The sequence below is a fragment of the Fulvia fulva genome, chromosome 13 (genome assembly GCF_020509005.1).
Source record: "Fulvia fulva chromosome 13, complete sequence".
NCBI classification, from domain to species: domain Eukaryota; kingdom Fungi; phylum Ascomycota; class Dothideomycetes; order Mycosphaerellales; family Mycosphaerellaceae; genus Fulvia; species Fulvia fulva.
This window is the reverse complement of record NC_063024.1, coordinates 1,367,958-1,395,345: the sequence shown is the minus strand read 5'-3', so window position 1 is coordinate 1,395,345 and position 27,388 is coordinate 1,367,958. Positions and strand designations below refer to the sequence as shown.

The 27,388-nt window shown below is 48.0% G+C and overlaps 7 protein-coding genes across 7 annotated transcripts; 5 read left to right on the top strand and 2 right to left on the bottom strand.

The window, feature by feature from the left end:
- Positions 1-225: 225 nt before the first annotated feature.
- On the top strand, positions 226-933 carry CLAFUR5_14497 (uncharacterized protein; the record flags this gene model as incomplete). The annotated part of the gene is made up of 1 exon (XM_047913645.1): positions 226-933. One exon carries the CDS (start codon positions 226-228, stop codon positions 931-933), a length of 708 nt encoding a protein of 235 aa, XP_047769397.1.
- A 65-nt stretch (positions 934-998) lies between these two features.
- Positions 999-2,950, bottom strand: CLAFUR5_14496 (N-carbamoyl-D-amino acid hydrolase; the record flags this gene model as incomplete). The annotated part of the gene is made up of 2 exons (XM_047913644.1): positions 999-2,222; positions 2,285-2,950. The coding sequence occupies 2 exons, from the start codon at positions 2,948-2,950 to the stop codon at positions 999-1,001; spliced, it is 1,890 nt and encodes a 629-aa protein (XP_047769396.1).
- Positions 2,951-3,970: 1,020 nt separating this feature from the next.
- CLAFUR5_14495 (Communesin biosynthesis cluster-specific transcription factor cnsN) lies at positions 3,971-6,367 on the top strand (the record flags this gene model as incomplete). The annotated part of the gene is made up of 2 exons (XM_047913643.1): positions 3,971-6,050; positions 6,105-6,367. The coding sequence occupies 2 exons, from the start codon at positions 3,971-3,973 to the stop codon at positions 6,365-6,367; spliced, it is 2,343 nt and encodes a 780-aa protein (XP_047769215.1).
- A 249-nt stretch (positions 6,368-6,616) lies between these two features.
- Positions 6,617-7,774, top strand: CLAFUR5_14494 (Phosphoserine phosphatase; the record flags this gene model as incomplete). Its single annotated transcript, XM_047913642.1, has 2 exons — positions 6,617-6,691; positions 6,836-7,774. 2 exons carry the CDS (start codon positions 6,617-6,619, stop codon positions 7,772-7,774), a joined length of 1,014 nt encoding a protein of 337 aa, XP_047769214.1.
- Positions 7,775-8,811: 1,037 nt separating this feature from the next.
- On the top strand, positions 8,812-9,129 carry CLAFUR5_14493 (uncharacterized protein; the record flags this gene model as incomplete). The annotated part of the gene is made up of 2 exons (XM_047913641.1): positions 8,812-8,887; positions 8,939-9,129. 2 exons carry the CDS (start codon positions 8,812-8,814, stop codon positions 9,127-9,129), a joined length of 267 nt encoding a protein of 88 aa, XP_047769216.1.
- A 1,155-nt stretch (positions 9,130-10,284) lies between these two features.
- On the top strand, positions 10,285-11,427 carry CLAFUR5_14492 (uncharacterized protein; the record flags this gene model as incomplete). Its single annotated transcript, XM_047913640.1, has 1 exon — positions 10,285-11,427. The coding sequence occupies one exon, from the start codon at positions 10,285-10,287 to the stop codon at positions 11,425-11,427; it is 1,143 nt and encodes a 380-aa protein (XP_047769400.1).
- A 350-nt stretch (positions 11,428-11,777) lies between these two features.
- CLAFUR5_14491 (uncharacterized protein) lies at positions 11,778-13,307 on the bottom strand (the record flags this gene model as incomplete). The annotated part of the gene is made up of 1 exon (XM_047913639.1): positions 11,778-13,307. One exon carries the CDS (start codon positions 13,305-13,307, stop codon positions 11,778-11,780), a length of 1,530 nt encoding a protein of 509 aa, XP_047769399.1.
- Between the last annotated feature and the right edge of the window lie 14,081 nt (positions 13,308-27,388).

The following is a 27,388-nucleotide window of genomic DNA, read 5'->3' as shown; positions in this document are numbered from 1 at the left end:
TTGACTGGCCCCAAAGATCTGGGTATCGGCTCCGCAATCACATTCCTCGCTTGCGATGCCATCCGCATCGAGCACAAACTCATTGTGGTCAGCTCCAAGCTCAATGCAGCCTCCTCCTGCGACAAAGAACAACACCTCATCTCGCTTCGAACAGCCCAACAACCTGACCCTCGACATGCAAATCTCATCGCTCATCCTCCGTGACCCTACGACGATGCCACCACCATGCACGGCCCAATCCAGGCCCTCCTAGAACTGGTCGAAGAGCTCATCGCCGAAACACCCAAAGACGTCGACTCAAAGACTGTCCTAACAGAGCAAAGTATCCGCCTTCTCCTCGACCCTACCGATCTCACGGCCTCACAACTTGGCCTGCGCCAGAATGACTTCCCAACTGTCCACGACATCAAATACATCTCCCACCTCCTCACCACCGCTCCGCCTCAACACCTCCTCGCCCTCCTCTTAGGCCACAACGAAGCGCAAAAGACTTTGCGAGAAGTCCTCACTCCCGTTGAACTCTCTCGCGTGGACCAAGCGACGTACGCACGCCTGCAGATTTTGAAGAGGCAGAGCGTCAGTGTCTCGGATGCCCTGGGACGGAGACTCAGCGCCACGAAGGAGAATTACCGCATGATGAAGGCCACCATGAAGCAATTTGTGAAGACGGCGGGAGTTGCGAGTGTGTTGGATGAGACGGCGAGGGAGAGTCTGATTGCGCTTTTGTGGGATGATTTGGTGGGGGTGGAGGATGCGCTGAACGCGCTGGAGGTGGAGGAGGCGCAGAGGGAGGTGAGGGCGTTGATGGTGAAACTTGATGCCATTCTGGCCAAGGTCCTCTTTGTGGGGTGTGATGTTGCGGGCTTGAAGGATTGTCAGTTTCGATGGGTTGTGGAGATGAGGGGCATGGGGAGGGAGGTTCTTGGGTTGTGAGGGTATCTCACATTTCTTCCCGTCGTACTCATGCGTGTAGTCCTTCATACGAAGCGTTCGGTCATTCATACATACCCCTGTCCCCTCCTCTCCCTGCCAGCAGCACTACTCCTCCACAATCCCACTTTACTCGTCCTGCCACCCATCCTCACCACGCCTACAAGATGCTGCACTCCCGCTACAACGCCATCCACAACTTCCACTCCCTCGCCCCTCACCACCTCCCCCACAGCTTCTTTCATCCCCGTCATGCCCGCGCATCCTAGACATAGCACCTCCGCTCCTCTTTCTACTAATCTCTCACTAACACCCCTCATCCGTTCGATCACGGTCTCACGTGGCAACCGCTCTAGATCCAGAACGCCGAGATCACAAGACTCGACGATAGCACAGAACTTCTCCATCCCGTAGGTCCTAACATTCCCCTCATGCCCAATCTTACTCCTCTGCCCCGTCGCCACGATGCCGAATTTACTCCCCAAAGTCCTGGCGTAGAACAGAGACGCTTCCATGATCCCAATAACAGGCAGCTCGAATTCTTCACGCAGCATTTTTATCAACGCGTGATCGGAATAACATGCTACCAATAATGCATGATAAGGGTTCGTCGGGGAGGAGAGGATCGGATGCAGAGCGCGAAAGGATGCTGCGGAAGATAGAACGTTGTCGGTTTGTGATTCGATTGCAGTGGAAGCGTCGTCGGCGGGACCAGTGAAGCCGTGGACCTCGATGTCGGATGGGAGGGTTGATTGGACTGAGGTTACGCAGGCGTCTGTCATGGATTTGGTGGCGTTGGGGTTGATGAGGAGGATGCGGATGGGCTTAGCGCTTGGTGATGCTGGGGAGGTAGAAGATGCGGTCGGCACGCTCTCGGTGTGCTGTTCCTGGCTGGTATCGTGTATCTCCGATACGCCGTCACGGTTCGTAGGAATGGCGACGACCGGTGTCGCGTGCTGTCGCTCAACTAATCGGAGAGGTTCCACAACACCGGTCTGCTCGACAATGCGGCTGTAGTGCTCTACGCGGCGATGTCGTGCGAAGTCGAAAGTTCTGGACTTGCCTTGTCGGCATTTGTCCAGGTCACAGTCTGCCACTACGATTTCGTCTTCTTTGGTTCTTGCTTCTGCCAAGATCTTTCCTTCTGGATCAATGATACAGCTTCCGCATATGAGATTGTACTTGCCATCGTCGAGACCGCACCTCGCAGCGCAGACGGAGAAGGTGGCGTTCATGTAGCTGTTTGACTGCATTAATAATTTGTGGTGTAATAGGGCGTTTTGTTTTGCAGCCTGTTATGATAGCCTGTTAGTTCTCACTTCCGCTTCCAGGATGGTCGGCTTGCATCACATACCTCAGGATCCTGCTTGGTATCGCCGCCCCATAGATGAGGTGCAAACCCAGCAGTATTGTAGCCACAAAGCACCACCTCCACACCCTGAAGCCCTAAGCATCGCCACGCTTCAGGCCATCTTCTGTCATTGCATATCATCATACCAAAGATCGGTTGTGCATCATCAGCTTGATCTGGCGCTCTGAATGCTTCGAAGCCCAGATTCCCAGGCTTGAAGTAGCGCTTCTCTAGCTGGTTCGTTGCGTTGGGGTCACTGAAAGGCTCAAAGTCACCAGGAAGGTGTATCTTCCTATACTTGGCCAAGATCGATCTTGATTTGGCGTGGTAGTAGATGGACGTATTGAAGCGATCGCCATTGTCGCAAGCTTCTGCGAAACCGACTGATATATCGATCCCATGGAATCGTGCTCTTTCGAAGAGGGGAGCTGTCTGGGACGAAGTTGTGATGTCGCCATACTCGAAGAACGATGCCAATTCTGCTTCATCTTCGATCAAGTAACGCGGAAAGAAAGTCGTGAAAGCTGTCTCTGGGAACAAGACAACTTCGGCCCCTGTGCAAGCTGCATCATCCAGCAGCTTGATCATTCGTCGCAGGGGTTCTTCTCGAGGTGACTGTCGATGAGTCGCGCCCATCTGGGCGGCTGCTAGCCTGATCTTGCGAGCCATTCCGATGGCCCCGATGTCGTCGGCTAGAGACGGTGTCGCTTCGTCTTGTGCAGGGAGTGGTAAGGTCTTGGGTGCGATTTAATCCCTGACTCTGCTGGGTTAAGCTCGTCGTGCTTGTTCGGACAACATGCTACAGGAGCAGGGAAGAACGGATGGAGGGAGCAGACAGTAGGGGAGGAACGAGGAATCCGACATTCAGAAACAGCCTGGAGCGTTTCAACATTACCTTGCTGCTTCGCCGCGGTTTCCTCATGGCCATGGCTAGGCGAAGATGTTTGCCTATGACTGCCAGCCAGCGTGCTGATGCCCCGGGACGAGTGTTGTTCGGGCAGCAGGCCAGGTACACGGCCCGTAGAGACGGCCGGCGGCACGTTCATGCATGATAACGAGCTGAGGCGTCAAGACGATCCTTATCGGCGCATGGCGTGTGTAACACGGCTTTCATCAACAGCAGTTCTGTCGTCGTATCGCAGCCAGACGTGCGGTGCTGATGGAGGGTGGTAAGGATCAGGGTGGCAAGGACAATCATTGTAGCGAGAAGTGGAGGCCTGCAGCGTTTCCATGACCAATATCGCTGTCGATTGTGAGGTTACAGGTAACAAAGTTGGAGAAGGTAGTTCTAATGATGATTCGCCAATGCCTTCGGAATCCGGAGTCGAATGCCTCTCACGTGGGAGCCACGAGTAGGAGGACTAAACCACATACGGCTGACGTGCCGAGGCTGTTGGCCATCAAGGATTCATCAGGCATTCACAATCATGTTGGAAGCAGCCGCTATCGGCATACGCGCAGTGGAGTCGCAACGCATTCACTGACACAGACGCCAAGCCTCGCCCATCCTTCTGGCCATTGCACGCAATCGATTCGCGACAAGCTACCTAGCAGCACAGCGACATCGTGGCTAGCAGCCCCGTAGCGGGGCGGCCATCGCTGTTGGGGGCGCATCCTCACACCCACCAGCAGCGACTGGCCCAGCACCCGCACCCGCGAGAGATAGCGAGCATCGACCGAGTCATAACAATGGCCCTCCCAACACACCACGCCCATCCGCCGCCGCCTCCTCTGCCCATACCACACATGGGCTCCTTCCACACCCCTCAGCAGGTCTCGCCGCCAGGCCCACAAGGCCAACAGCACCCTGGCTCGGCCGGTGATGCCACCGACAGAGCACGAGCACGAGCATACAAGTCGCGTAACAAGAGACCATGCGACTTCTGTCGATATAAGAAGGCTGCCTGCCATCTCGAAGCGAATCCTCCGTGTGAGCTGTGCATCAGGTTCAACAAGGAGTGCACCTTCGTCGAATCCCCCGCCAAGAGACGAAGACCCAACGAGCAGACGACAGAGAACCATAAAGCAGTAGACGGCGTCTTCAAGCACGGCACGAATGGGAGCATCGACAGCAGTGCGCAGTTCAGCAATGGCGGCATCAACGGCATGGACATGCAGCAGGACATCATGCCTTGGGAGAGCAACATGACGCCCTTTGAAATGCCAGGCATGGCCATGAACGGCGGAGGAATGCAGCAGGACTTTCCATTCGACCCTCAGCTATACCACGCGCCCATGAATTTCGAAACCTTCGAGCCAATGTCGGCCTCCACGAGCAATGGCAATACCTTGGCGCACAAGTTTCCCGACCACCACCAGGCCCGATCGTCCATGGGCGCATCCTCTCCTCAATCGCAGCCGTCGAGCTTGCCAGCGAACTTACAGCTTCCCTTCGACTCGACCAGCGGCGAGCCTTCCCTCGATCGACAGAACTCTTCCAATGCTCAGATTGTGGGCATCAGCGGGGAGTCGGATCCTTACCTACTCTCCAAGTACAGATACGATGAATACAACGAAGCGACGTTCCAATCAGTGAGGATGCGGAAGATGAACAGTGGACCAGGCGAGAACGACAGCACGATACCCACATTCTTCATGATACAGCACAATGCGTTGGCGTCAAAAGCACAGCCACAAGACAAGTCAGACACGCAAGATAGGTGGCGGCGGGAGCTGGAGGACATTGTCAGCGATGAGATAGGCAAGCGGCTGATCAGACTGTTCTACAAATATGTGCAACCATACTTTCCTCTGCTGAGTCGCGAGGGCGGGGCAAGAGACGTGGACGGAGTGCAAGTACCGCGAGAGATTCCACCCTGTGTGCTGGCTGCCATCTATGGACATGCTCTGCCTTTCTGTGCTTGGGACGAGAAGCTGTGTGTGGAAGTGTATACACCTCCATCGGCTGACGCGCTCTTCAAGATCGCATGGCAGTCGTGTCAACCATTACTGCACACGCCGAGCATCTCGGTCATGCAAACATTATTATTACTGGTACAGCGACGGCCCACAAACCGACATGTCAGCGACACACCTTTCAAGTGGGTCATGATGTCCACTGCAGTAAGCATTGCGCAGGCGCTAGGTCTGAACCGAGATCCCACAGATTGGCCCATTCCTTCGTGGGAAATCAAGCAACGCAAGCACTTGGCGTGGGCGGTCTACATACAAGACAAGTGGTTGGCACTCAACTTCGGACGCAGTAGCCACATACAGGCTGACGACTGGGATGTGCCGCCACTCACGCATGATGATTTCCCCGAGGTGGATCGAAGAAGCGATGACTTCGGTGACAGCAGAGCAGACTCCGCTGTACAGCACTTCATCAAGCTTTGTGAGCTCACCTTGATCGTGGATGACATCTTGCGGGACCTGTTCAGTATCAAGGCAACGAGACAACTTCATAAAAGCCTGGAGGCCACATTGGAAGTCGCCAAACCGTTGCGCATCCGCCTGACAGAGTGGTACCAAACACTTCCACCTGGCCTACTTCCAGATCAGCCTAGTGGCACTTCTTCCATGGGCTCGTCAGACAGCAACCATCGACGGAAATTGATGCAGCTTGAGCTGGACGGGAATGGATCGTTGCAGCTGGCGTACATCACAGCAAAGATGGAGCTCTTTCGTGCGATGCTTAGATCGAGAGTAACGGACTCGAATGCCGCAGCCGTCACAGCACTGCGTACTGGAGCACTGGCCGTGGCGAAAGAAATCTCAGATTTTCTGGAGTGCTTGAACGCGAGAGAGCTGGAAGCCTTTTGGGCGAGCTGTAAGTTTTGAACCAACTTCGCAGCGAAACGGACATTCACTGATATCTTAACAGACTCCCGCACAAACTTTACCATCGCCTCTTCGTTCATGCTACTGCTCTTCGTCACATCGCCAGGAGTAGCCGACGCCAAAGAATGCTTGGGACTGCTCAAGGCCTGGCGAAGCTTGCTGCGAATCAAGAGCAGGAGCTGTGATTTGCTTAATCTTGCACTATTACGACTCGATGGTGTGTTTGTCGCTGGCATGGAAAGGCTTATTGAGCTCAGTCCTGCAGCACAACAAGCTTGGGTGGACAGTGGACAGGGAAATAATTGATGAGAATGTGGATGAGACTAATAATGATTGAGATGTGTTTGGATGACTTTTTGTCTTTGATGATATCCACGGAAGTGTTCAGGCTGTAGATAGTGTAGACAGAAGAACTGTACAGAGTGAACATGTATCTGCGTTTATCGTTCGGGATTCGCGCGATATCGGGACGCTGAGTCATCTCTGAGCTTTCCAGATGGCAAAAGTCGAACTTGTCCTTGACAACAATATGCATTGAACATCTTGAGTGACAAGATGAGTGCAGCATCGGATACAGTGGAACTGGGCGTGGTTCTGCTGATTTTTGCGAAGGCGAAGAAGCCGCAGGAGGTAGGTCTGATCCTGAAGAGAAAGCGTTGAGGCAACAGTTGCACCTACCGACGAGGAGCATGCCAAGACGAAGATGACATGGCTCGGACAAGGACATACACCTGAATGGACATTGATGTGCATAAGGCTGACCATCTTCAATAGGTCTGGGAAGCCCTGTTCAAAGATCTCCACCAACATCTCCAACCACATCTCCATCCATCCCATGAGGACTCACCACTCCAACCTACCTTCCAGGATGGCGATGATGGCAAAGTTGCATCGCTCCTTCTCACTTTCAAGGAAGTCCTATCGCTACGGCAGCTGAAGGCTCTGACCGATCATGACTTGACAACGTTTGAGAAGATCCATGAAATCGAACTCTTCCTCCAACCCGGCCCCCTCTACGCCTTCCACAAAGCACCCGGCCTCGCAGTCTTCGACATGGACTCCACTCTAATCCAACAAGAAGTTATCGACGAGCTGGCCCGCTGCGTTGGTGTCTACGACCAAGTGTCCGCCATTACCGAGGCGGCCATGCGCGGTGAGGAGCCCTATACGGACTTTGAAGCTTCGTTACGGGCGAGGGTAGGGTATCTCAAGGGTGTGCCAACTTCTATCTGGGACGAGATGAAGAAGGGCGGGATCATTACCTTCACCACCGGAGCACGGGAATTGACGAAGTCCCTAAAAGCACAGGGCTGGAAAATGGCAGTGCTGAGCGGCGGCTTCACGCCCCTAGCCTCTTGGATTCAAGCCGAGCTCGGTCTAGACTACTGCTACGCCAACCACCTCGTCGCCGACTCATCCACTGGTACCCTCACAGGCGAACTCGTAGAAGGCCAACCCATTATTCACGGCATCAAGAAACGAGAGTTATTGCAGGAAATTGCCGAGAAGGAAGGCATTCCGCTCGAACGGGTCGTGGCGGTGGGCGATGGGAGTAATGATTTGCCTATGATGGAGGTGGCGGGGTTGGGCGTGGCGTTTAATGCGAAGCCGAAGGTACAGGCGATGGCGCCGACGAGGTTGAATAGTGGGAGTTTGGTGGATGTGTTGTATGTTTTGGGGTATGGGAGGGGGGAGATTGAGGGGGCGGTGTGAGATTTATGGTAGGGTCTGGCGTGGGTGGGGCGGATGGTAAGACAGGCAAATACGGGCGCGATTTCGAGTGAGGATAGACGCTGGAGGTCTTGTTACACGGCAGTCTGGAAACATGGAGGTCGATGCTTTTGTCTTGGCTTGACACTTTGCACCGACACGTCGGCGTTCCCGCTCTTCTCTCCGCCCAATTTCACCTTCAACCCATCGCGTCGAAGGTGTCCCTTTGGCAACAGACGGTGCCCAGCCGATGCTGCTTCGGCTAGCCACATGACTTGGATGACTGACAGCAAGACAGCCCGTTCGTCGTCGGTCGACCGACCCACACCATGCTGCCTTCCGTGAGAGCTATGCGCCGCACTTCATGCACCTCGTCCTGGGTCCTCATCTCAATTGGAAGAACGTACACAGTAGAGTCAGTATTGTCTCTGGATCATACTGCATCAAATCGTCTCACTCTTGCCACGCTCTGCCATGGGCACGGATCATCTTGGTATGAATCAACGAACTGGACTATCAAAACGGCTCTGCTGGGTGGCCGTACGCATGGAAGATGTTTGACCAATGAGAGAATCCGCAATGGTGGATTGCGCTTGCCGTCGGCCGTTAGACATCAGATTCGAGATGTCGGTCGCAGATCTCCAAAAGAGGAGGTAAACGCGATCCAGGGTGAGTGTTGCATGGACATGATGTATTGGTTGCGACACCTTTGCATTGTCTCATTGAATAACACAGGCGAAACCAGTCAGGCCCAGAATCTAGGAACAAGACGCCCAAGTCGCAATCTTGCGGGAAGCCGGCCAGGCCCATCTTGCGCAAACGGAACATAGTACCTGGCCTGCATCAGCGCTGCTTTGTCTCACAGCCCGGATATGTGTCGGTGTGGATGCAGGTGCTATCATTGATCTGTCTTGCAGGACTCACACAACACTTGAGACAAGAGAGCGCTTCACACACACTCTTTTTTATCCACCAAACCGGTCATCTTCTTGCTGCATTCTTGTCGACACAGAATCACTTACTTCTTCCACATCAACGACATGCCTCCAGACATCGCTGTGGGCAGCATCAAGCGTGTTCGCCAGGTCAGCGCAGACAACATCGTGGTGCAGCAAGGTTTGTCAAACATCTAGCCTGAGGTCCATACTGATGTCCGTCCCAGCCCAGCACCAAAGCGCGCGAAACGAGACGAGCAGCCTGACGAGCGCCTGTCCCCTGGCGATCTTGGCCTACCTCGCCATCCCGCGTACCACCCGAGTGCCGCCCGACTGGAGAAGACTCTCATCGACTACATCGATCGCACTTTGTCGCTGGTGGGCGAGCTCGAAGGCCCTGGGCACACCAATCGAGAGCTTTAAACATTTTCCGTACAGCTCAAGAAGCTCCGTAGAGCGCTATCCAACCCGGCTAGGCCAATTGCACTGGTCGGCCAAGCCGGTGCCGGCAAGAGTGCTATCACGAGCTGCCTGCTCGACCAACCCGGACTGGCGATCAGTGATGATGGGCCTCGTGGCACGAACATTGTGCACTAGTACGCTGCGGCAAGATCCGGCCAAGAAGAGACGTTCCAGCTTGATGCGCATTACCATACCAATGAGCAGATTCGGAAGAATATAGAAAGGTAATTACACCGCAGAGCCGGTCAAGCACGACACTCCCGCATCATTCTTGTCTTGCTAAAAAGTGGCCAGCTACTGTCAAGACATTGTTCTGTTCTTCGAGATCCAAGAGTATTGAGCCGACAACGCCGACGATGTCGACGACGATTATCACCAGGAGAAACAGAAGCAGTGCATGGCTGCTGTCGAACGCCTCTTTGCTCTGCTACGTCAATACGGCTACACGTCTGTTCAAGCCGTACGTGCATGGCTCTCTGCTGGACGCGATGGAATTCCAGCTTCTGTCACAAAGATCACTGGGTATGTGCAGCAGTACCTCAACACACGAAATCGCCGCAGTGACATCGAATCTTGCGCTGCGCTCAACATCGGTGAACTACACGCCGTACTCTACGACCTTTCCAGACCTCCACCAAGTCTTGACAACGGCACTGCCAAGTCGCATCCTTGGCCGCTTCTCAAGAAAGTGCGAGTGCGACATGCTCATAATCTCTTGAGAGCAGGCGTGGCACTCGCCGACACGCCTGGTATCTCGGATAGCGACCCTTCGATAGTCGAGACGACGACATCATACATCCAGCATGAGGCGGGATACGTGGTACTCGTGACACCGGTGTCTCGGTGCAACCTCAATGTGCATTTTGATGATATGTTGCGCTTGTGTATCAGTCTGCGGAAAATGGACTGTGTCATCGCTTGTTTTACCTTCTGTGATCAAGTAGACCCTCAGTGAAAGCACATCTGTGTGCAGCAGACAAGCATGCGGTCGAGACTGCGGAAGAAGCAGTGAAGGGGCTCGAGACACATCACACGGCCTTGACAAGCCAACTTACGCAACTACTGAACAGCGGGAAGTACACAGAAGTCCCAGCAGTCCACGAAGTCCTCGAACGAATGCCAAACGCGATTCGTGATGCCAAACGAGCTGTGAAGCATATTGAGGTGGACATCCGGAACCGAAGGACGGAAAATACCATGAAGGACAAACTCAGACAGCTCTCCGGGTCGCACGATGCACCTGACTTGAGAATGATCTTTACTTCGCCGAAGGAGTACGCAAAGCATGTCAGAGAACCTGTTACCTCGGAAGAGTCCACGCTGGATATCGAAAGTACTGTAATTCCGGCTCTAAAAAAGGCCCTCTACTGCATCGCGGGTGATGACAAGACGAAGATCATGGACGAAGTCGTCACGACCAAGCTCCCCGTGGTCATGGAACGTATGCTTGCCTGCTTCACCAATACTCCACTCACGAAACACCAGGAACTTCGAGCAAAGATCGTCAAACTCTTTGCAACATGCCGGAGCAGAGAGCAGGCCATGATGAAGGAGAGATTTGAAGTTGCTTTCGAGAACCACATTCTCCGGCTGTTTCCACTGCACCGTCCTGTCTGGCAGCGGTCTGTATCGCGACGAGTAGACCAGTGGTCGCGCTATCATGTCGCCAACTTCCGCGCTTTCTGCCGGAAACGTGGCTATTGGAAGCGGCCCGGCAAGAATTCAATCTCATGGAACGCGTCGATCCAGGCCGTCATCGTCAACGAACTGGCGCCAGGCTTCGAGCAGCTTTCCACGCTATCTCGAGCAGTGTACGACAGACATCATACAAGTATGGACGATGTGCACGACGCGTTGCAAAGCCTCTCGACTGCCGAAGAGATACCCAACGGAGCTGAATTCTCAAGGAGCTTGAAAACTTTCAGCAGGAAAGCTCATCGCAATGTTGACAGAGAATTGCGTGCCTCCCAAGACGAAATCGAATGCATACGTCACATGGCACTCCACGATGACCAGTACACTCTATCTTTCGTTGGACAGGCCATGGAAGATGCCTACGAACGAGCTGCAAAGATTGAGTCGAAGGACTATGCGGCTGAAGGCAAAGCGAAGGCACGGAAGGCTCACGAGGCGCGAGTCGATCGTGTCAAGGACAAAGCGATATCTCTTCAGGGCGAGAACCTATTCCACGAGGTTCCCGTAATGATGGACGAGGCATGGGCGGAGAGCTTGGCACTGCGACTGAAGGGCAGCGATTGAACATGGGGTAAGTGGGAGCAGGATGTTCTGGCAAGCTTTGATCATCGCTATGAGGCTGCTCTTGCAGATGATGGACGCGATCGTCAGAAACTTCAAGTTTTGATCGCCGCGAATCAGGATGGGCTGGAGGCGCTGCGCGGTTCGATGTTTCAAGATCTTGAAGCATGCAAGGAGTGGGCTGTCAAAGACTGAAGCCGCCCCTGTGGGGTCATAGGCATGGACTTGTACGATATCGCAGTGGAATGGCTCACCGCTGTCGAACGCAAATGTAGCTGGAGTCGCTAGTAGTAATGTTTTGTCACGTCTTCGTCATGGTACAGTGACTAGTATGTGCATGTGCACGCCTCATTCTATGCGTTGAAGTTCCATCCACCGGTATATTTCGCAAAGAAGTTATCTGGGTCATAATTCTTCTTGATTTTTTGCAGCCTGGAATAGGTGCTAAATGTCTTCAACGGATTCTGGTCGTAGTTTGCGTCATTGATGAACAGTGGCAAGCCAGCAGCATTCGGCACAGAGTTAACCATGTCTCGGAAGCTTGCCTGTACAGCATCGTACTGTGACGACGTGAGCGTCGGTGGTGTTGAGATGAGGTAGTTGAGCCAGAACCATGGTCCATCTGGCATTTGCATTGCATTACCGCCATTTTGTGACTTTGATGCGTCTGTCAGAGACTTTGGAATTGGCTGGAAGTCCAGCGAGGACAGGATGTATTTGCCCTTGTTGGTCTCGCACCACTTCTCCCATGCGTCGAAAGCTTGTTGGTAGGACTGGTCGTTGACGCGGTGGACTTGGACTCGGAAGATGTTGTCGCCTCTGCTGATATCGGTAGAGAGTGGGATTGGCATGTTGACCACTTCTGGGTATGACTTTGGCCCGAGCGTGTTCAGCAGGTGCGGGATACTGGTAAAGTTCTTGAAGGCGTCTCCCGAGTTTGGCCCGTCATACACGAGGAACATGATGATTGCTTGATCCAGATCAAGGGCGCCGACGGATGGTGTGCTCAACTTCTCGTATGTGCCGATGATAGATGCCTTGGGATCCGTGTTGTACTCAACAAAGTTACGGATCGCTTCGAGGACGGCGGAGTTGTTGAACAGGTAGATGATGTTGCCAGCGTAGAACGTGCCTGAAGGCCTTGTCTGTATGGTGTACTTGGTAACCACACCATAAGCATTGCCTCCTCCACCGCGATCAGCGAAGAAGAGGTCAGAGTTCTGCGTTGGCGATGCGGTCACGATCTTGCCATTCGGAAGGACGACCTCTAGCTCCCTGAAGCTGTCGCATGCCAGGCCGTACTGAGGAGAGAGGTAGCTCAAGCCGCCACCCAGAGCAAGGCCGGTTCCGACACCTGCCAATCGAGCACCAACAACAGTACGACCGTACTGCTGGAAGTAGTTGTACACATCGCCAAAGGTACCACCCGGCTGATAGGTCCCGATAGTGGTGGACGCATCATATGTCCTCGTTGTCATGGAGTTTAGGTCGATGAGCACACCTTGATCGACGCTCGAGAAGAAAGTGTTTGGGTTGTGTCCTGCGGCTTTGATGGCGAACCTCGACTTTGCGGCCTTGATGACTTTGAGTGCCACCGATACATCTTGCGCGAAGGTGGGATAGATGGCACAAGTCGGGTTGTACTTTGACTGCACCGCATTCCAATATTTGAACTTGGATGTCTGGTACTCAAGACTGATGGGCTGCTGCACTTTGCTTGCCCCAAGACTTGTGGCAAGGTTGCTGCAAGCGATAGCGCCTGGACTCGTCGCTAGTGTTTGACGTTGTTCGAGAACCGACGGAGGAGGTAGGGATTGGGAGATGGGAGTTGCGTTGACAAGGCCTACCGCAAGAGCGGCGAGGGGGAGGAGTCGTGCGTGCATGACTCTCGAAATGCTGAATGAAATGAAAGATCGTGCGCAACAGCACAGGCACTCAATCGCCACATACTTATTATCCTTGACGCGCTTCTTGCAGTCTATGTTTACGAGGTAGATACGAAGTGTATCAGGATCCACAATGACACAAGCTTAACCCTCATCGACTTCGTGGCCGAGCTTGGCGGTGCTTGAGTCCTGGGCGTTGCAGATCCATGCTCGCCACATGTGTATATTCACTGCCAGACGGGCAAAAAGTAGGCAAGGCTGCTTGATGCTTTCGAACTGGCGACCCGTGTGATGCCGTGGTCTTCGTAAAGCCTTCGCAAACGCATGCTGTTCGTCGGAGCCCTTTGCTCGCGTGTTGAAAAGTTGGAGTCGTGCCTCGGTGATCTGCGGTAACTTTACAGCTAGCGCAGATCTCCGGACGCCACAGCCTCTCGCCACATCATTGCGACCAAGTCTGGGTGAGAAAACATCTAGGATATCACGCGTCATACGGACCAAAGCGCCCACCTCCACCAAAAAACAACACCACATCTTCAATCGTGTTTTCTTTATCCAATATCAGGCCCATTGCAACCAGCAAATTTATACACGTATCTGGATACATCACTGAACAAATTGTCGTGCTTGGATTGGCTATATGTGGTGTTGTTGTCGCATGCTACCGTCGCAAACTTTTCACCTGTTTCTTGGGTTGGAGAAGCTACTGCAAGATGACCAAACACCTTTCAACACCTCATAAAGAATCAGATAGTAGGAGCCTATCACTACTGCAGACTTAAGGGCATCAAGTGCTCGCAAAGAGACCTTATTAAGACCTTCAAACCGCTCTTCGCACCCACAAGGCATCAGGTGCGCAATGCTCTGGACACTGCAGGCTCAAGACAGCCATATCACCCGAGAGATTAGAGAATATCATATTCAGCAGGGGTCAGAAGAACGCAGTAGATACACATTGTGACTATAGACGCAGCAGAACGAAGAACAAGGTGGTGTGGATGTGAATAGCGAGATAGAACAACACCTTCAGAAATGAACATAATCCCACCAGTTGTTTTGGGCGGTTTGGTTAGTGTGGAGCGTGCTACTATCAGTACTACTTAGGCTATAGACGATCCGGAAATAGCTACCGTCCTAGATATGACTATCGACTAGACTAGATATAAGTAGCTACGCGCTTAAGTCTAAGGCCTAGTAACTAGAAATACGACCGCCGCCGCTATACCTAGCGTATAGACTAGTCCTACGCTATACGTTAAGTATCTAATCCTTAGGGATCCGCCTATATCGGAGTACGAGAGAAAGCCTATCCTCTCTCTCTCGTACCCTTAGCTCTTTTACCGTAGTTAGACTAAGTATAACGTTAACGGTAGATACCGGAAAGTTAAGTTCCTATAGTAGATATAATAGATACTATTAAATAGGTACGAGTTACGTAGTAGTAGAAGGCGGTGAATTATATAAGACGACGAAGAAGAAGGACCGAGCTAGATAGCGTATATCTATATAAAAGTATTAACGCGTATACTACTAACCTAATCTTACTAAGTAAGTACCGACGGAGGAAGTAGCCCTAAAACACGACATATTCGAAAGCTCGTATTAAGGCTATTCTAACGATATACAAAGTAGGCCACTACCCCTAGATTTAAGGGAGTTCTACCTTATTTAATCTAGATAGCTTAAAGTTCTCTTTACCCTATTTCTTTAGCTCTAAACGCCGCGGAGGTACCTAGCTATATTAGGTAACTCCTAGGTAATAGTAGCCTAGGCTACGGTACTACTAGCGCCTACGGCTCTATAGGCGAAGCTCCCCTAAGACAACTAGTAGTAACTTATAGAGGACGTAAAAAGTATAGAAACTAACGATTAGCTCCTATACTAGTCTCTATAGGTAATAATCACTTAGCTACGTACGGCGCTTATACTATCGTATTACCGAGAGGAATAAGAAATAAGGACGACGTCCTAGGCGATTAGTAAGGCCACCCGGAATTAACACCTCTATAGCTAGGTATCGGTCGCGGTATCGATACTAGGCCCCCGCCTAACGTACGATATAGTTACGATCCGTATTATAGTAAAGGAAGACTAGGCCGAAGTTACGAAGCTATTAAACAAGGAGCTCGCCTAACAAATTAACTAACTAGGGGTAGTCGTAGTGAACTAATAGTCTAACGGTACTCTATAGATCTATACTAGCTCTACTACTACTAGGAGGCACCTAGAGGCATAGCTATAGTAGGTATCTAAGGTTACGGTATTAGTAAAGGTCTTAACGAAGTAATTTACGATCCTAGTCTACGATATACCTAAGGAGTTCGACCTAACTAACTAAGGTCACCTACGTACTCTCTAAGAGGACAACCCGGTCACCCTTAACTCTCTAATCTAGAAGGCGACTTAGCTCTATAGGAAATGGCTAGAAGGTAAGAAGGCCTCGGCGCTAATAGTATAGCTATAAGACGCGAAAGCGGCGGATCTAGCGATAGAATAAGGCCTAATCTAGCAATATAGCCTTAAGATAGTAGAAAAGCACTCCTTATCCTTTCGTGTCCTCTAATACTTTAAATACTAACAGTATAGACACCAAACCTATACGTATATAAATAAGTAGGCCTACTCAAACTATATAGGAGACTATATATCTAGGGACTATATATCGGCTACGAGTCGGTACGCGAACTGTCCGGGGCACTACCTATCGTATAGCGCGGAATACCTATAGCGGAAACTAGCGAAAAACAAGGTAATTATAAACAGAACCGTCGCCCTAAGATTCTACGGCGACCGTAAGGCTAGCCTATACCGGAACTAGCTAGCGGTAGTTAGGTATAAGCGCCCTAGGGCCGAGAACGATATAAAGGCTACGTAACCTAGGGCGTACGAGAGGCTACGTGCTCTACTAGCTACGGCGAGGGAATCTAACTAGGCCCGGCTCCCCTTTAGTATATAGCCGATAGGCGTAGACTAGGACGTATAGGGTAGTAGGATATAGGACGCTATAGAGGAAATGATTATTAATACTAATAACTAGCCTCGATACGCTTAGTATTATCTAGTATAACGTTAACTATAGTAAGAATATAGTCTAGAACTATTTCCTATACGAGGCGGACCCGTACGTCTACTACGTCCTAGTAATCTAGGAGCTATAGATTAACCCGTACTATAAGAGACTAACGACCTATAAGTTACTAGGCTATACGATATACCTACGAGGCGACGGCGGACCCCGTACGTGCTTCTATATTAGTAAGGACATACTAGAATCCGACTAGGAGGTAGTATACTACGTAGACGAAGAAGGCGGGGGCGATATTACCTCCCTCTACGTAGGTAGTACCTAGATATATAACCTATATATATAACCGCTAGCCTCGAGGTCTAGCTACGACCTAGAGGTCTATAGATACCTAGATAGTACGCTTAAGAGATAAGGGTGCTACATCGTAGTAGGAGACTTTAATATATACTACCCTTCCTAGGAATGCCTTATATAGCCGTACCCTATAGCGGACGAAGTACTCGACTTAATAGCGAGTAACGTAATTGCCCTTAATACCCTAAAGGACCTAGGCACCTAGAAGAGAGGGGGACTCTAAGGCACGATCGACCTCTCCTAGATCTTAGATAGCTACTACTATACGGTAACCTACTATAGGATCGAATATAAACTCGAGGCGTCGTTAGACTATATACTAGTTAGGACCTCTATTACGATATAGATATAATGTATACTAGCGAGAACCCCTAAGCTAAACTAGGGAAAGGCCTACTAGGCTAATATCTAGGCGTACCTCGATAACTCTAAGAGGCTAGTCTAGATCGCGTAGTAGTAATATAATAGTAAAGACGAGATAGACGAAGTAGTCTAGGGATTAATAGACGAAATAAGAAAAGCGACCTTACTTCACGTTCCGCTTACATAACTAACGACATAGTCTAAACTATACTAGACGCCGGAGTATACTACGGTAGTAAGAGAAGTAAGGAGAGCCCGCCGGGTATAGACGAGCAGCTATAGCGAGGAGGCCTAGAACGTATATAGAGAGGTATACTAATAGAAGAAAGCTATAATACGGAGGGAGAAAGTAGTCGGCTAGAGGGCTATAGTAGAAGAAATCGCCGGTAAGCTAGAGAGGATGTAGAAGCTAGCGAAATAGGCCCGACAGGACCCTATATAGGGCCCCTCCTTCTCTATCCTAGCGCTACAATCGCCTAGTAGCCCGGTTAGCGACCCCGAGGCTAAGGCACGTCTACTGGCTAGTAAGTTCTTCCCGCCCCTAGTCGAGGCTAATCTAAGTAACATAAATAGCTCTACTCCCCTAGCCCCTAGCATCGCGGTCTAATAGGAGGTGTCCGAGGGAGAAGTTACCGCTATACTAAGGAAGTTACCGGCGAAGAAAGCCCCGGGGCCGGATAGGATCCTAAACGAGCTACTAAAGAAGTATAGAGATCAACTGGCCCTAGTAGTTATAGCGATCTTTAACGCCTACCTATAGACCGGATACTACCCGATAGCTTTTAAACAATCGACGATAGTAGTCCTACGTAAGCCGTAGAAGGAAGACTATACGTAGGTAAAGTCGTACCGCCTAATTACGCTCCTTAACACTCTTAGGAAGGCGCTTAAGAAGCTAGTTATAACGAGACTCTCCGAGGCGGTAGAGGAATACTCCCTACTCCCGGACACCTAGATAGGTACGCGTCTATAGCGATCGACGCTATCCGCGATAGAACTTATTACCTCTTAGGTGAAGGCTATCTAGTATAAGAATAGGGACAAGGTAGCTTCCTTACTTAGCCTAGACATATTAGGAGCCTTCGACTACGTATTATACCCGCGGCTACTCTATATCCTAAGGTCGAAAGGACTCCCTAAGTAGCTTGTCAACTTCGTACGGTCCTACCTCTAAAACCGTAGTACGTCGATCCTAGTCGGCTAGTATAGAAGCCCATTTTAAGTAGTCTATACTAGAATCCCGTAAGGCTTAACGCTAGTACCTATTCTGTTCCTCTTCTTTATAGCGACGCTACTCCTAGCCCTAGAATCCTAGAACACCGCTACGAGCGGCTTCGTAGACGATATAAACATCCTAGCGTAGTCTTCCTCGACTAAGGAGAACTATAGGCTACTAGAAGAGAAGTATAAGATCTACGAGGACTAGGCTAGGAGGCACGGGGCTCGGTTTGCCCTAGAAAAGTATAATCTAATACACTTTACGCGCCGGCTACGGTTTTATAATATATAAGCTTCTATCTAGATATCGGGGTACACGACTAACCCGGCAAATTAGCTTAGGATCCTCGGACTATAGGTAGACCCGGCGCTACGGTAGAGGAAGTACGTATAGGCAATATTACGGAAAGCTAAACAGAATATAGCATTATACTAGAGGCTCACTACGTCTATATAGGGGGCGGACTTCCGGTAGTTACGACTTCTATATATAGCTATTATACGGCTAGTCCTTACCTATAGTAGCCAAGTATAGTCCTTAGGTAAGAGGGCCTACCTATCGAAGGGACTCGTCGCGCCGCTAGCGAAGATCTAAAACTAATACCTAAGGAAGGTTACTAGGGTATATAAGTCGATACTAATAAGGATACTTAAGTACGAGACCGCTATACCGCCGATCGACCTATATATCTAGGGACTACGGACCTCCTACCTAGGCAAGTCGGTATAGTACCTAGTATAGAAGGTCATCGCTAGTATAGTCGTAAGGGCCCGCGAATTAGTACTAGCGTATAAGGGTATTCGACCCGGAAACGAGCCGAACTACCGGGTAAGGGACGAATAGCTAGTAATACGATAGGAAGGTAAGAAGTCGTTTATAGAGCAACTATAGAAAGAGAGGTAGAACAACTAGGGTATAGGGTATAGTAGACGCCCTTAGCTAGCGGGACAACCTAAGGAATAGTTAGCTACAAAATCCGCGGTTAAGTACCCTCCGAAGCTTATCTACTACCGCCTTACGAGGGTATAGAGTAGTATAGTAACCTAACTACGAAGCGAATATATCGGCCTCTAGGTATACCTATTATAGAGGAAGGTTCTAGGATATACAAATACTAGCTACCCCTACGGCTATTGCTCCTAGAACGTACGGTACGTACTCCTCGTCTATCCGAGGTAGTCGCTAGGAAGGGGGGAGTAGATAGTAAAGGCGAGGAACCGGACGATTAGGGTACTTCTTAATAACGCTAAGGACCTACGGCGTATTACGAACTAGATACTAGAGAAGGGCTAGCTAGAACAGTACCGCCTAGTAGGAGTAGTATAGGAAGAGAGGACACGACGTAGCGCGACGAGACCGGCTAGGAGCGGGGGCTACCGGGGTAGTAATATAGACTACGTACGTTTAGAGGGAAAGCTAATCTAGATAAGGAGTAGTCGGGGGCGGGAAGGGTTTTTACCTATTCGGGTTTCCCTTTATATATAATAATAGATATATACCTATATAGGCCGGATAGAGTCCTAGAATAGGGGAATAACAAATCTATCTATCTATCTATATAAAAGTATTATAGGTGTAATAATATTAAGGATATAGGTGTCTAGATGTTTCCTAGCCCGGGGCTAGGAGATACTAGTCACGTAATTACTGATTACGTAACTAAGTACGGGTCTACTAGACCTATATATTTCGCCCTACTAGCCTATATATTCTTAATAGATACTACTAAATAAAGATAGGCGGTTCGTTATAGAGCTAACTTTCCGCTTTACCTATTATAATATATTTATAAGATAATAGGCTCGTAGTTATTCGACTTATTTCGTTAAGTAATATCTATAGTAAGTAGCTCTTACCGGTCTATAGCTTTAAGCTACTTCTATAGACTAGTATAGACGACTAACTACCCTAGTAAGTAAGGGCGCGCCTAGTGACCTTAGAATAGCTTACGCGTAGGTATATATATTTGCCGGTCCGCGGGCCGTAAAATATATACTAAGATCCTAAAAGATAATAAATCTAAAATTCTTAGATTCCCGTGTTTTTACCTTATAGAGATATTTGTTCGTAAATCCTAGCTTCCTACTAAGGTTGCCTCCTAACTATATATATCTTAGTAGTACCTCTATATATCCCTACTACGTAATCAACTGTTAAAGGTTAACGAGATTCGACGCGCAAATTTTAGGGTCTAAAGGGGCCCTTAGCTCGTTAATATATCCTCCCCTATTACAAAACTGTCCCTAGTTTCACCTCCGCTACGCTAATATAGACTAAGAAACTATACCTATAAGTTATACGTAAAGAAGGCGGGTCCGGCGTCTAGTTAAGTAGTTAGTCTAGAGTTATTAAGGAGATCGCAAGTTCATTCTATAAGGGCTAAGGAGGCTAAGTTAAAGTCTAGTCTTCGTAGTAAGCCTACTCTTAAATTAAGGATATAGCCTAGAAATCGGTTAAGCACGCTAGAAACTAGGTACTAGAATTAGAAGCTAGTTAAACTAAGGTCAGAAACCAAAACCACTAAGTGAACTCCTCACGCCTAAGAAAAAGAAATAATAGAGTCCTATCCCTCCTTTAGCCTAAATCCTAGTGAATTTGGCTATCTCCTCCGTAGTAAGGTTATAAGGCCGTACCTATAGTCTCGTCGGCTTAGATTCTAGTTCCGGAAGTGTAGTAGCCCTATTAATACCTATTAGAAGTATATCGTCATCCTCTTCGTCGTTAGATCCGGACGTAGTAGGTCTGTTCTTATTCGGAAGATCGCCCTTTTCGACATTCTCGACATTAACCCTATCCTCTAGCGCTATAATGTCTTTAGTATTAGGAAGATCAAGCTCCGGGTCCGGTCTTAACTATAGGATTAGCTTTAGGTTCTCTCGGGCTTATATACCCTTTAACCTCGTACTATTAAGCTCTTCGAGGACGTATATACTAAACCCCGAGTACACCTTAGCTACACGATACGGCCTAAGCTAGCGGTACCTAATCTTTCTAGATAGGTCATCCTTATACGGCTTGTCGAACTTGACTATAAGATCTCCGACCTAGAACACCTAGAAGTTAATACTACGTTTAGTATCGAAGTATTCCTTACTTAGGGCACGAAGCCTTACTCTTCGTAACTATAACTCCTAAAGACTTATGTCCCGTACCTATAACTAACGCGCCCGAATAGCTAATAGCTCCTCCGTTGATCTAATAGATCCCTATTTATAGTTCGCCTATATCGGGTATTCTACCTTAATCGGGAGAATAGTACGATAGCTATATAGAACCTCCGCCGGCGTTATACCTATAATTCTAGATACCGTAGTTCTATTAGCCTAAAGCACCGTAGTAATCTATCGTTCCTAGGACTTATAGGTGTTCTTAGTAAGCTTAGCTAATATAGCTAGAATAGGTCGATGTCCTACTTCTATAGTTATATTTAACTATAGATAGTAGGGTAAGATCCGGATATACTTAATACCTATACTAATAAGCATCCTCTCTACCTCCCCTTCGTTAATACTAGCATTATTAAGTACAATCTTATAGTAGTATCTATACCGGCTAAATACTATCTCGTATAGGAACTTAGTAATTACCCGCGAATTTAGAGGCTTCCGTACGACCTTCGCCTTAATCTACCTACTTAAAGCTTCTCGGGCGATAAGTAAGTACCCGTTTCTATATACGTAGATAGGATCGTAGTACTACCTCTCTCCTATAACCTACTAAGTCGATAAGTATATTTCTCCTACTCTCTAGTTGCCTTCGCAAAAGTTATAAGGAGTATAAGTCCTTACCTAATTCGATACGTCGGAGAAGTAGCCCTCCTAGTAATACCGGCTAGTAACAAGATTATATACTAGCTTATACTCCGGTAACTATACTTTTCGTAATAGTATATTACGATCTCTTTCTAAGTATTATTATCGTCTACTACTAGCTATATCGGTGCACCCTTCGCCGCTAATAAAATAAGAGCCTATCTCTTAAGTAGTACCGAGGACTCTTCTTAACGAGGTTTCGATACTTAGCCCGGGTAACCCCTTCCGGTCGTGTTTAATATACTAGAATATAAGCTATAAGCTCGGAATTGTCACTATACTAGGGTTCGAGGAGTCGTTCACGCTCTAGAATAATAGGGAAAGTGTTAATTAGCTCGGCGTAACGGAAGAATTTGTCGTTAATTATCTTATTAATATTATCGTTAGGTTCCGTAAGCTCCTTAGCTATAGGTAGTTTACGAGACAGTATATCCGGTCCGGAGTGCTTCTTCCTATCGATATGCCTTACTTTAAAGGTAAATAGCCGGATCTAAGTAACCTACCTTACTATTATAGAGTTTAGAATATCGGATACTAGCCGATTTAACTACTATACTAGCGTTTTAGTATTAACTTCGAGGATAAAGTCTACTCCTACGAGGTAGCGCTATACCTTCTTAAGGCCCTTTAGTACTCCGAGGCACTCCCGCTTTCCTATATCGTACTTAGCCTCGTTTACGTTCTAGGTACCGCTCTTATACCTTACCGGGTATCTTCGTCGAGTATTATCTAGTAATTCCTACGATATTATATAACCCTACCTAATACTACTCGTATTAATAGAAACGAAGATCCTACTAGCTTCTAGGGCGTAGGAGATAGTTACTAACGCTAGTGCTATTACTAAGAATCTTACTAGGTTCTCTTTCGAGAACTACTTATTCTTAGTCTAGACAAACTCGACGTCCTTCCTCAAAAGCTTATATATTAGCCGAGCGACAATTACGAACTAGGGGACCTAAATCCGGAAGTAAATATAGATCCTAATATACACTCGAACGTCCTTTACGTACTTTAGGGACAGCTAGTTCAAGATCTTAGCTACTACCTTAGGATCTAGATAGCGGCCGCTCGGGCTAGTAATATAGCCTACGATCTTTAGGGTCTTATAAAGCCACTACGACTTCTCCCCTACGACTACCGCTCCGGCCCTCTCTAGGTCCGTAAGAATAAGATTAAGGGACATAATATGTTCTACGACCTATCGTCGAAGGCTAGGCTCTACCTTAGCGTTACTATAGTCCTTAGTAGGACCTTTTACGCCGATATCGTTAAGAAATAGTTTTACTCGGTAAGAAATATAGTCTATTAACACCTTAGTTACTGCCCGTACGAACTAAGTAACTAAGTTCGTCGTACCCTATAGTAACGTTATATACCGTATAAGCCTAAGAGGCGTTATAAAGGCCGTTAAGTCTCGGCTACTTTCGTTAAGCGTAATCTAGTCGTACCCCGAAAACAAGTCTACTATTAAATAGGTACGAGTTACGTAGTAGTAGAAGACGGCGGATTATACGAAAGACGAAGAAGGACCTAATAGGATAGCGTGTATCTATATATAGTATCGCTAGTGTTAGTATAGGTAGATGCTAGGTGTCCGGATGTTTGCTAGCCTATAGGCTAGTAAACCCTAATTACGTGATCTAGTCACATAATATACCTATACCTATATGCTTATCCTACGGCCTATATGTTCTCAACACTCCTACTTAGGCTATATAGTCTCCTACAATCCCTTTACGTAAGCTAGAGCTGCCTTATAAAGTTTTAGAACTACTAGCTATTAAGGGGCTTTATTAACCTATTAGTAGCTATGTCCTTTATATAGTAGTAGTTAACTATAATCTTCTTCTACTACTAGAGATGTCTGACATAGTTATACGCAACATCAATATACTTTGACCTTTTATACATATAGGCATCTTTAACAAGTGTTAAAGCGGCTTGGTTGTTACCTATAAGCTTGACTGGCCTTAGCTCGTCAACAGTACCCCGGCTTACCCTTATACTCGGCTAGAAAGAGCTCTTTCCTACTAGTTCTAGGCACCCCATTTCCCTAAGGACAGTAGTAAGAAATTGTGACTACTTTGCGGCTACGTTTATAGCTATAAAATCAGCTTCTATTATTAATGTTATAATAGACTTCTGCTTCCTACTTATCTAGGACATAGGTGATCTATAAAGGAACTATACGTATCCTAGAATTGAGACTCTATCCACTTTGTCTATAGCGTAGTTAGAGTCCGAGTATCCCTAGAGATTGCCCCCTCCCTTTCTATATATAAGACCTAGGTCTAGGTACGACCGTAGGTATCGGGAGAGCTTCTTCAAAGCCTTTATATACTACTACGAGGGATTAGCAACATATGAGCTAATTCTTCTAAGGGGGAATGCTAAGTCTGGCCTTGTTATTATTATTGGCCACATCTAGATACTATTATAGCTCTAGTAATCCTGTTTATTGCACCTCTTATCTATAGGTACCGTAGGTACTAAATGCTCGTAGCTCTCTATAGGTAAGTAGGTTAGCGTAGCCTTCTCTCTAGCTATGTTTATCTTGGCTAAGTTAGCGTGGACATAGTGTCCTTAATCAAGCTTTAAAGTACCTTAGGACCTGTCTCTTATAATCCTTATTCTAAGGATCTTCGTAGGTTTACTAAGATCTTTAATCTTAAACACTTTTCTAAGCTTAGCCTTAAACTACTAAATATCTAACAGCCTCGGAGCTATAATAGGTAAATTATCTATATAGGTAAGGACTATAAGGTCTCTATCCGTATAGATAAGTAGGTATAGATCTACCTAGGACTAGGTAAATCTAATCTTCTCTAGCTTCGTAACATAGAGCTTGTTCTAGTCTCTAGCTACTTGCTTAAGCCTATAAAGGCTTCGTAGGACCTTAAACACTATGTTTAGAGGTTCTTTAACTCCTAGGGGTAGGATTATATAGATGTCTTTAAGGAGGCTGCTTTAGGTAAAAGCATTATTCACATCTACTAGGTGCATCTCGAGATCTCTCTCATATACTACTACTATGAATACTCGGAGAGTATTATGTCTAATAGTAGGTGCAAAGGTCTCTTCGAAGTCAACCCTATATTTCTATAAAAACCCTCTTATAACTAGTCTTGCCTTGAACTTCTTAATAGCTCTACTAATCATTCTTTTCACATCAAAGACCTACCTAGAAGTAATTAGATTCGCACCCTTTGGCGGTACAACTGCTTCCTAGGTATTGTTGCTTACTAAGGCAATAAGTTCGTTCTCGATTGCCTCTCTCTATATATATCCCTATTCGGGGTCTCCTACGGCTGCCTTATAGGACTTTGAGATTAGCACTTCCTGCTAATAGGCTATAGCCTGCCTAATAGCAGCAAATGCATGTTCTTCTACGTCGTTTAGAATCTCCTCTACCTAGCTCATTGTAGGGTCTAGATGGAACATCTAGGCGATAAGAGCCTTATAGTATTTAGCCTTATACTCTTTAGAGTTATCATCTCCGTCCCCCCTTAACCTCTTATTGCCTACAACCTGAGGTGGCGCTAGGTGTTTAGATAGGTCGAACTGAACGACATCTTTTTTTTCTTTTATTAGAGTACCCTAATCTCCAAACTTCTAGTATTCCCTAATGTCCTTTAGGGGAGGGGGAAGTTGTATAGACAGCGGTTGCTATAGTGTTAATAACTCGGGTAGGTTCTGTATAGATCCACCGTTATCGGCCTTCGACAGTGTTAAAACCGCCTCAATATTTTCTCCTAGCCTTCGTAACGGTGTTTCTAATAATCCCCTATCGGAAAATTTCGCCCTAAAGGGCTTCCTCCTAATAGGATTACGCTGTGGCGCTCGACTCGGCTAGTTAGTGAAGGTGATACTAAGATCTATATCTCCCCCCTTCTTATTCTTAAACTAGTCGACGTGACTATACGCTTTTATAGCTTTTATGTCGGGATCCTAGAACAGCTATTATTTTGTAGTGTTTTCTAAGTAGCCTATAAACACGGCTTCTTTTCCTCGGTTCATCAACTTGTCTCTCCTCAAGCCTTGAGGTTGGGCTCTTAGGTCTATATAGACCACAGCTTTGTATCCCTAGACGCGGAAATGGTCGACTGACGGTACTTAGCCAGTAAAGGCTTCTTCTGGTGAAAGAGCAATACCATCAATGATCGGACCATTAGGCAGTCTGTTTCTAATCACAGTCTGTGCTTACAAAGCTTCTGGCCAGAACTCAACTGGTATGCTAGAGTCTTTAAGCATAGCCCGGACTGTGTTCTTAGAGGCTTGAATTGACCTTTCTACAGGTCCATTCTGAAGAGAGTTGTAGGCATCAGTTGTGTCTATCTGAGTGCCAAACTCCTTCTCCTACTCTTTTAGCAAGGCGAGAATTTCCTTTGTACCATCACTGCGGATCGTAGACAGAAAGCACCTTGACTGCCGTTCTACCTGGACCTTCCAATCCCGTAGGGCTGTAGGAGCGTCGCTCCTGGCCTTCAAAGGGATTACCCACTTCTTCCTAGAGAAGTTGTCTACAATCTCAAGCCAATATTTGTATCCTAGCCTAGAGACTGCGCCCTGAAAAGGCCCACAGATGTCAATGGAGATGAGGGCCAGCCTCTCCCCTTTCCTCTCTGTGGCAGGTCCTTTGAACTTCCTCATGTTTGCAGGGGAGCAGACCTTGCAATTCTAGTGTTCAGAAGGAACAGGAATGGGATCTTTCTTGTCAGTGACTCTATGCAGGTTTCTTAGCAGTCCCTTGCCAAGGTGTGCACATCTTCTATGCCATAGCTCCCACTGATCTTCGGACTCAGTGTTAGCTATAGCGGTACCGTCACGTTCTTAAGAGAGTATGCCAGCATGCTGTGGCTCAAGAATTTCCGAGATCGAGTGGATAAACGGTACTCCTCCTCGAAGTTTGGTCTGGACAACGGGTTTACCAGACAAGGATTTTAGGGTGAAACTGGGTGGTTGGACAGCAAACTGTTAGCTGAACTGATTCCACGAAACAAGACTAACTCCAAGGCCAGGAACAAACAGGACATTTTCTAAGACAATTTGCTTTCCAGAAGGACCACCCATTACTGCACTTCCTATATGTGTAGCTTGTAGATAGCCACCCCCAACCTTGATCCACTTCCTCTTTTGAAGAGGCTTCAGTGTCCTGAATAGTGAATCTTGGTCAGTCATATGTGATGATGCACAAGAGTCAAGTAACCACTCGGACGAGGGGTACTTGCCTTTAGCTTCTACAGTGGAATGGGCAACCTCATCAACATCATCATCTTCTGATGGTATCTCAGAGTCTGATGCG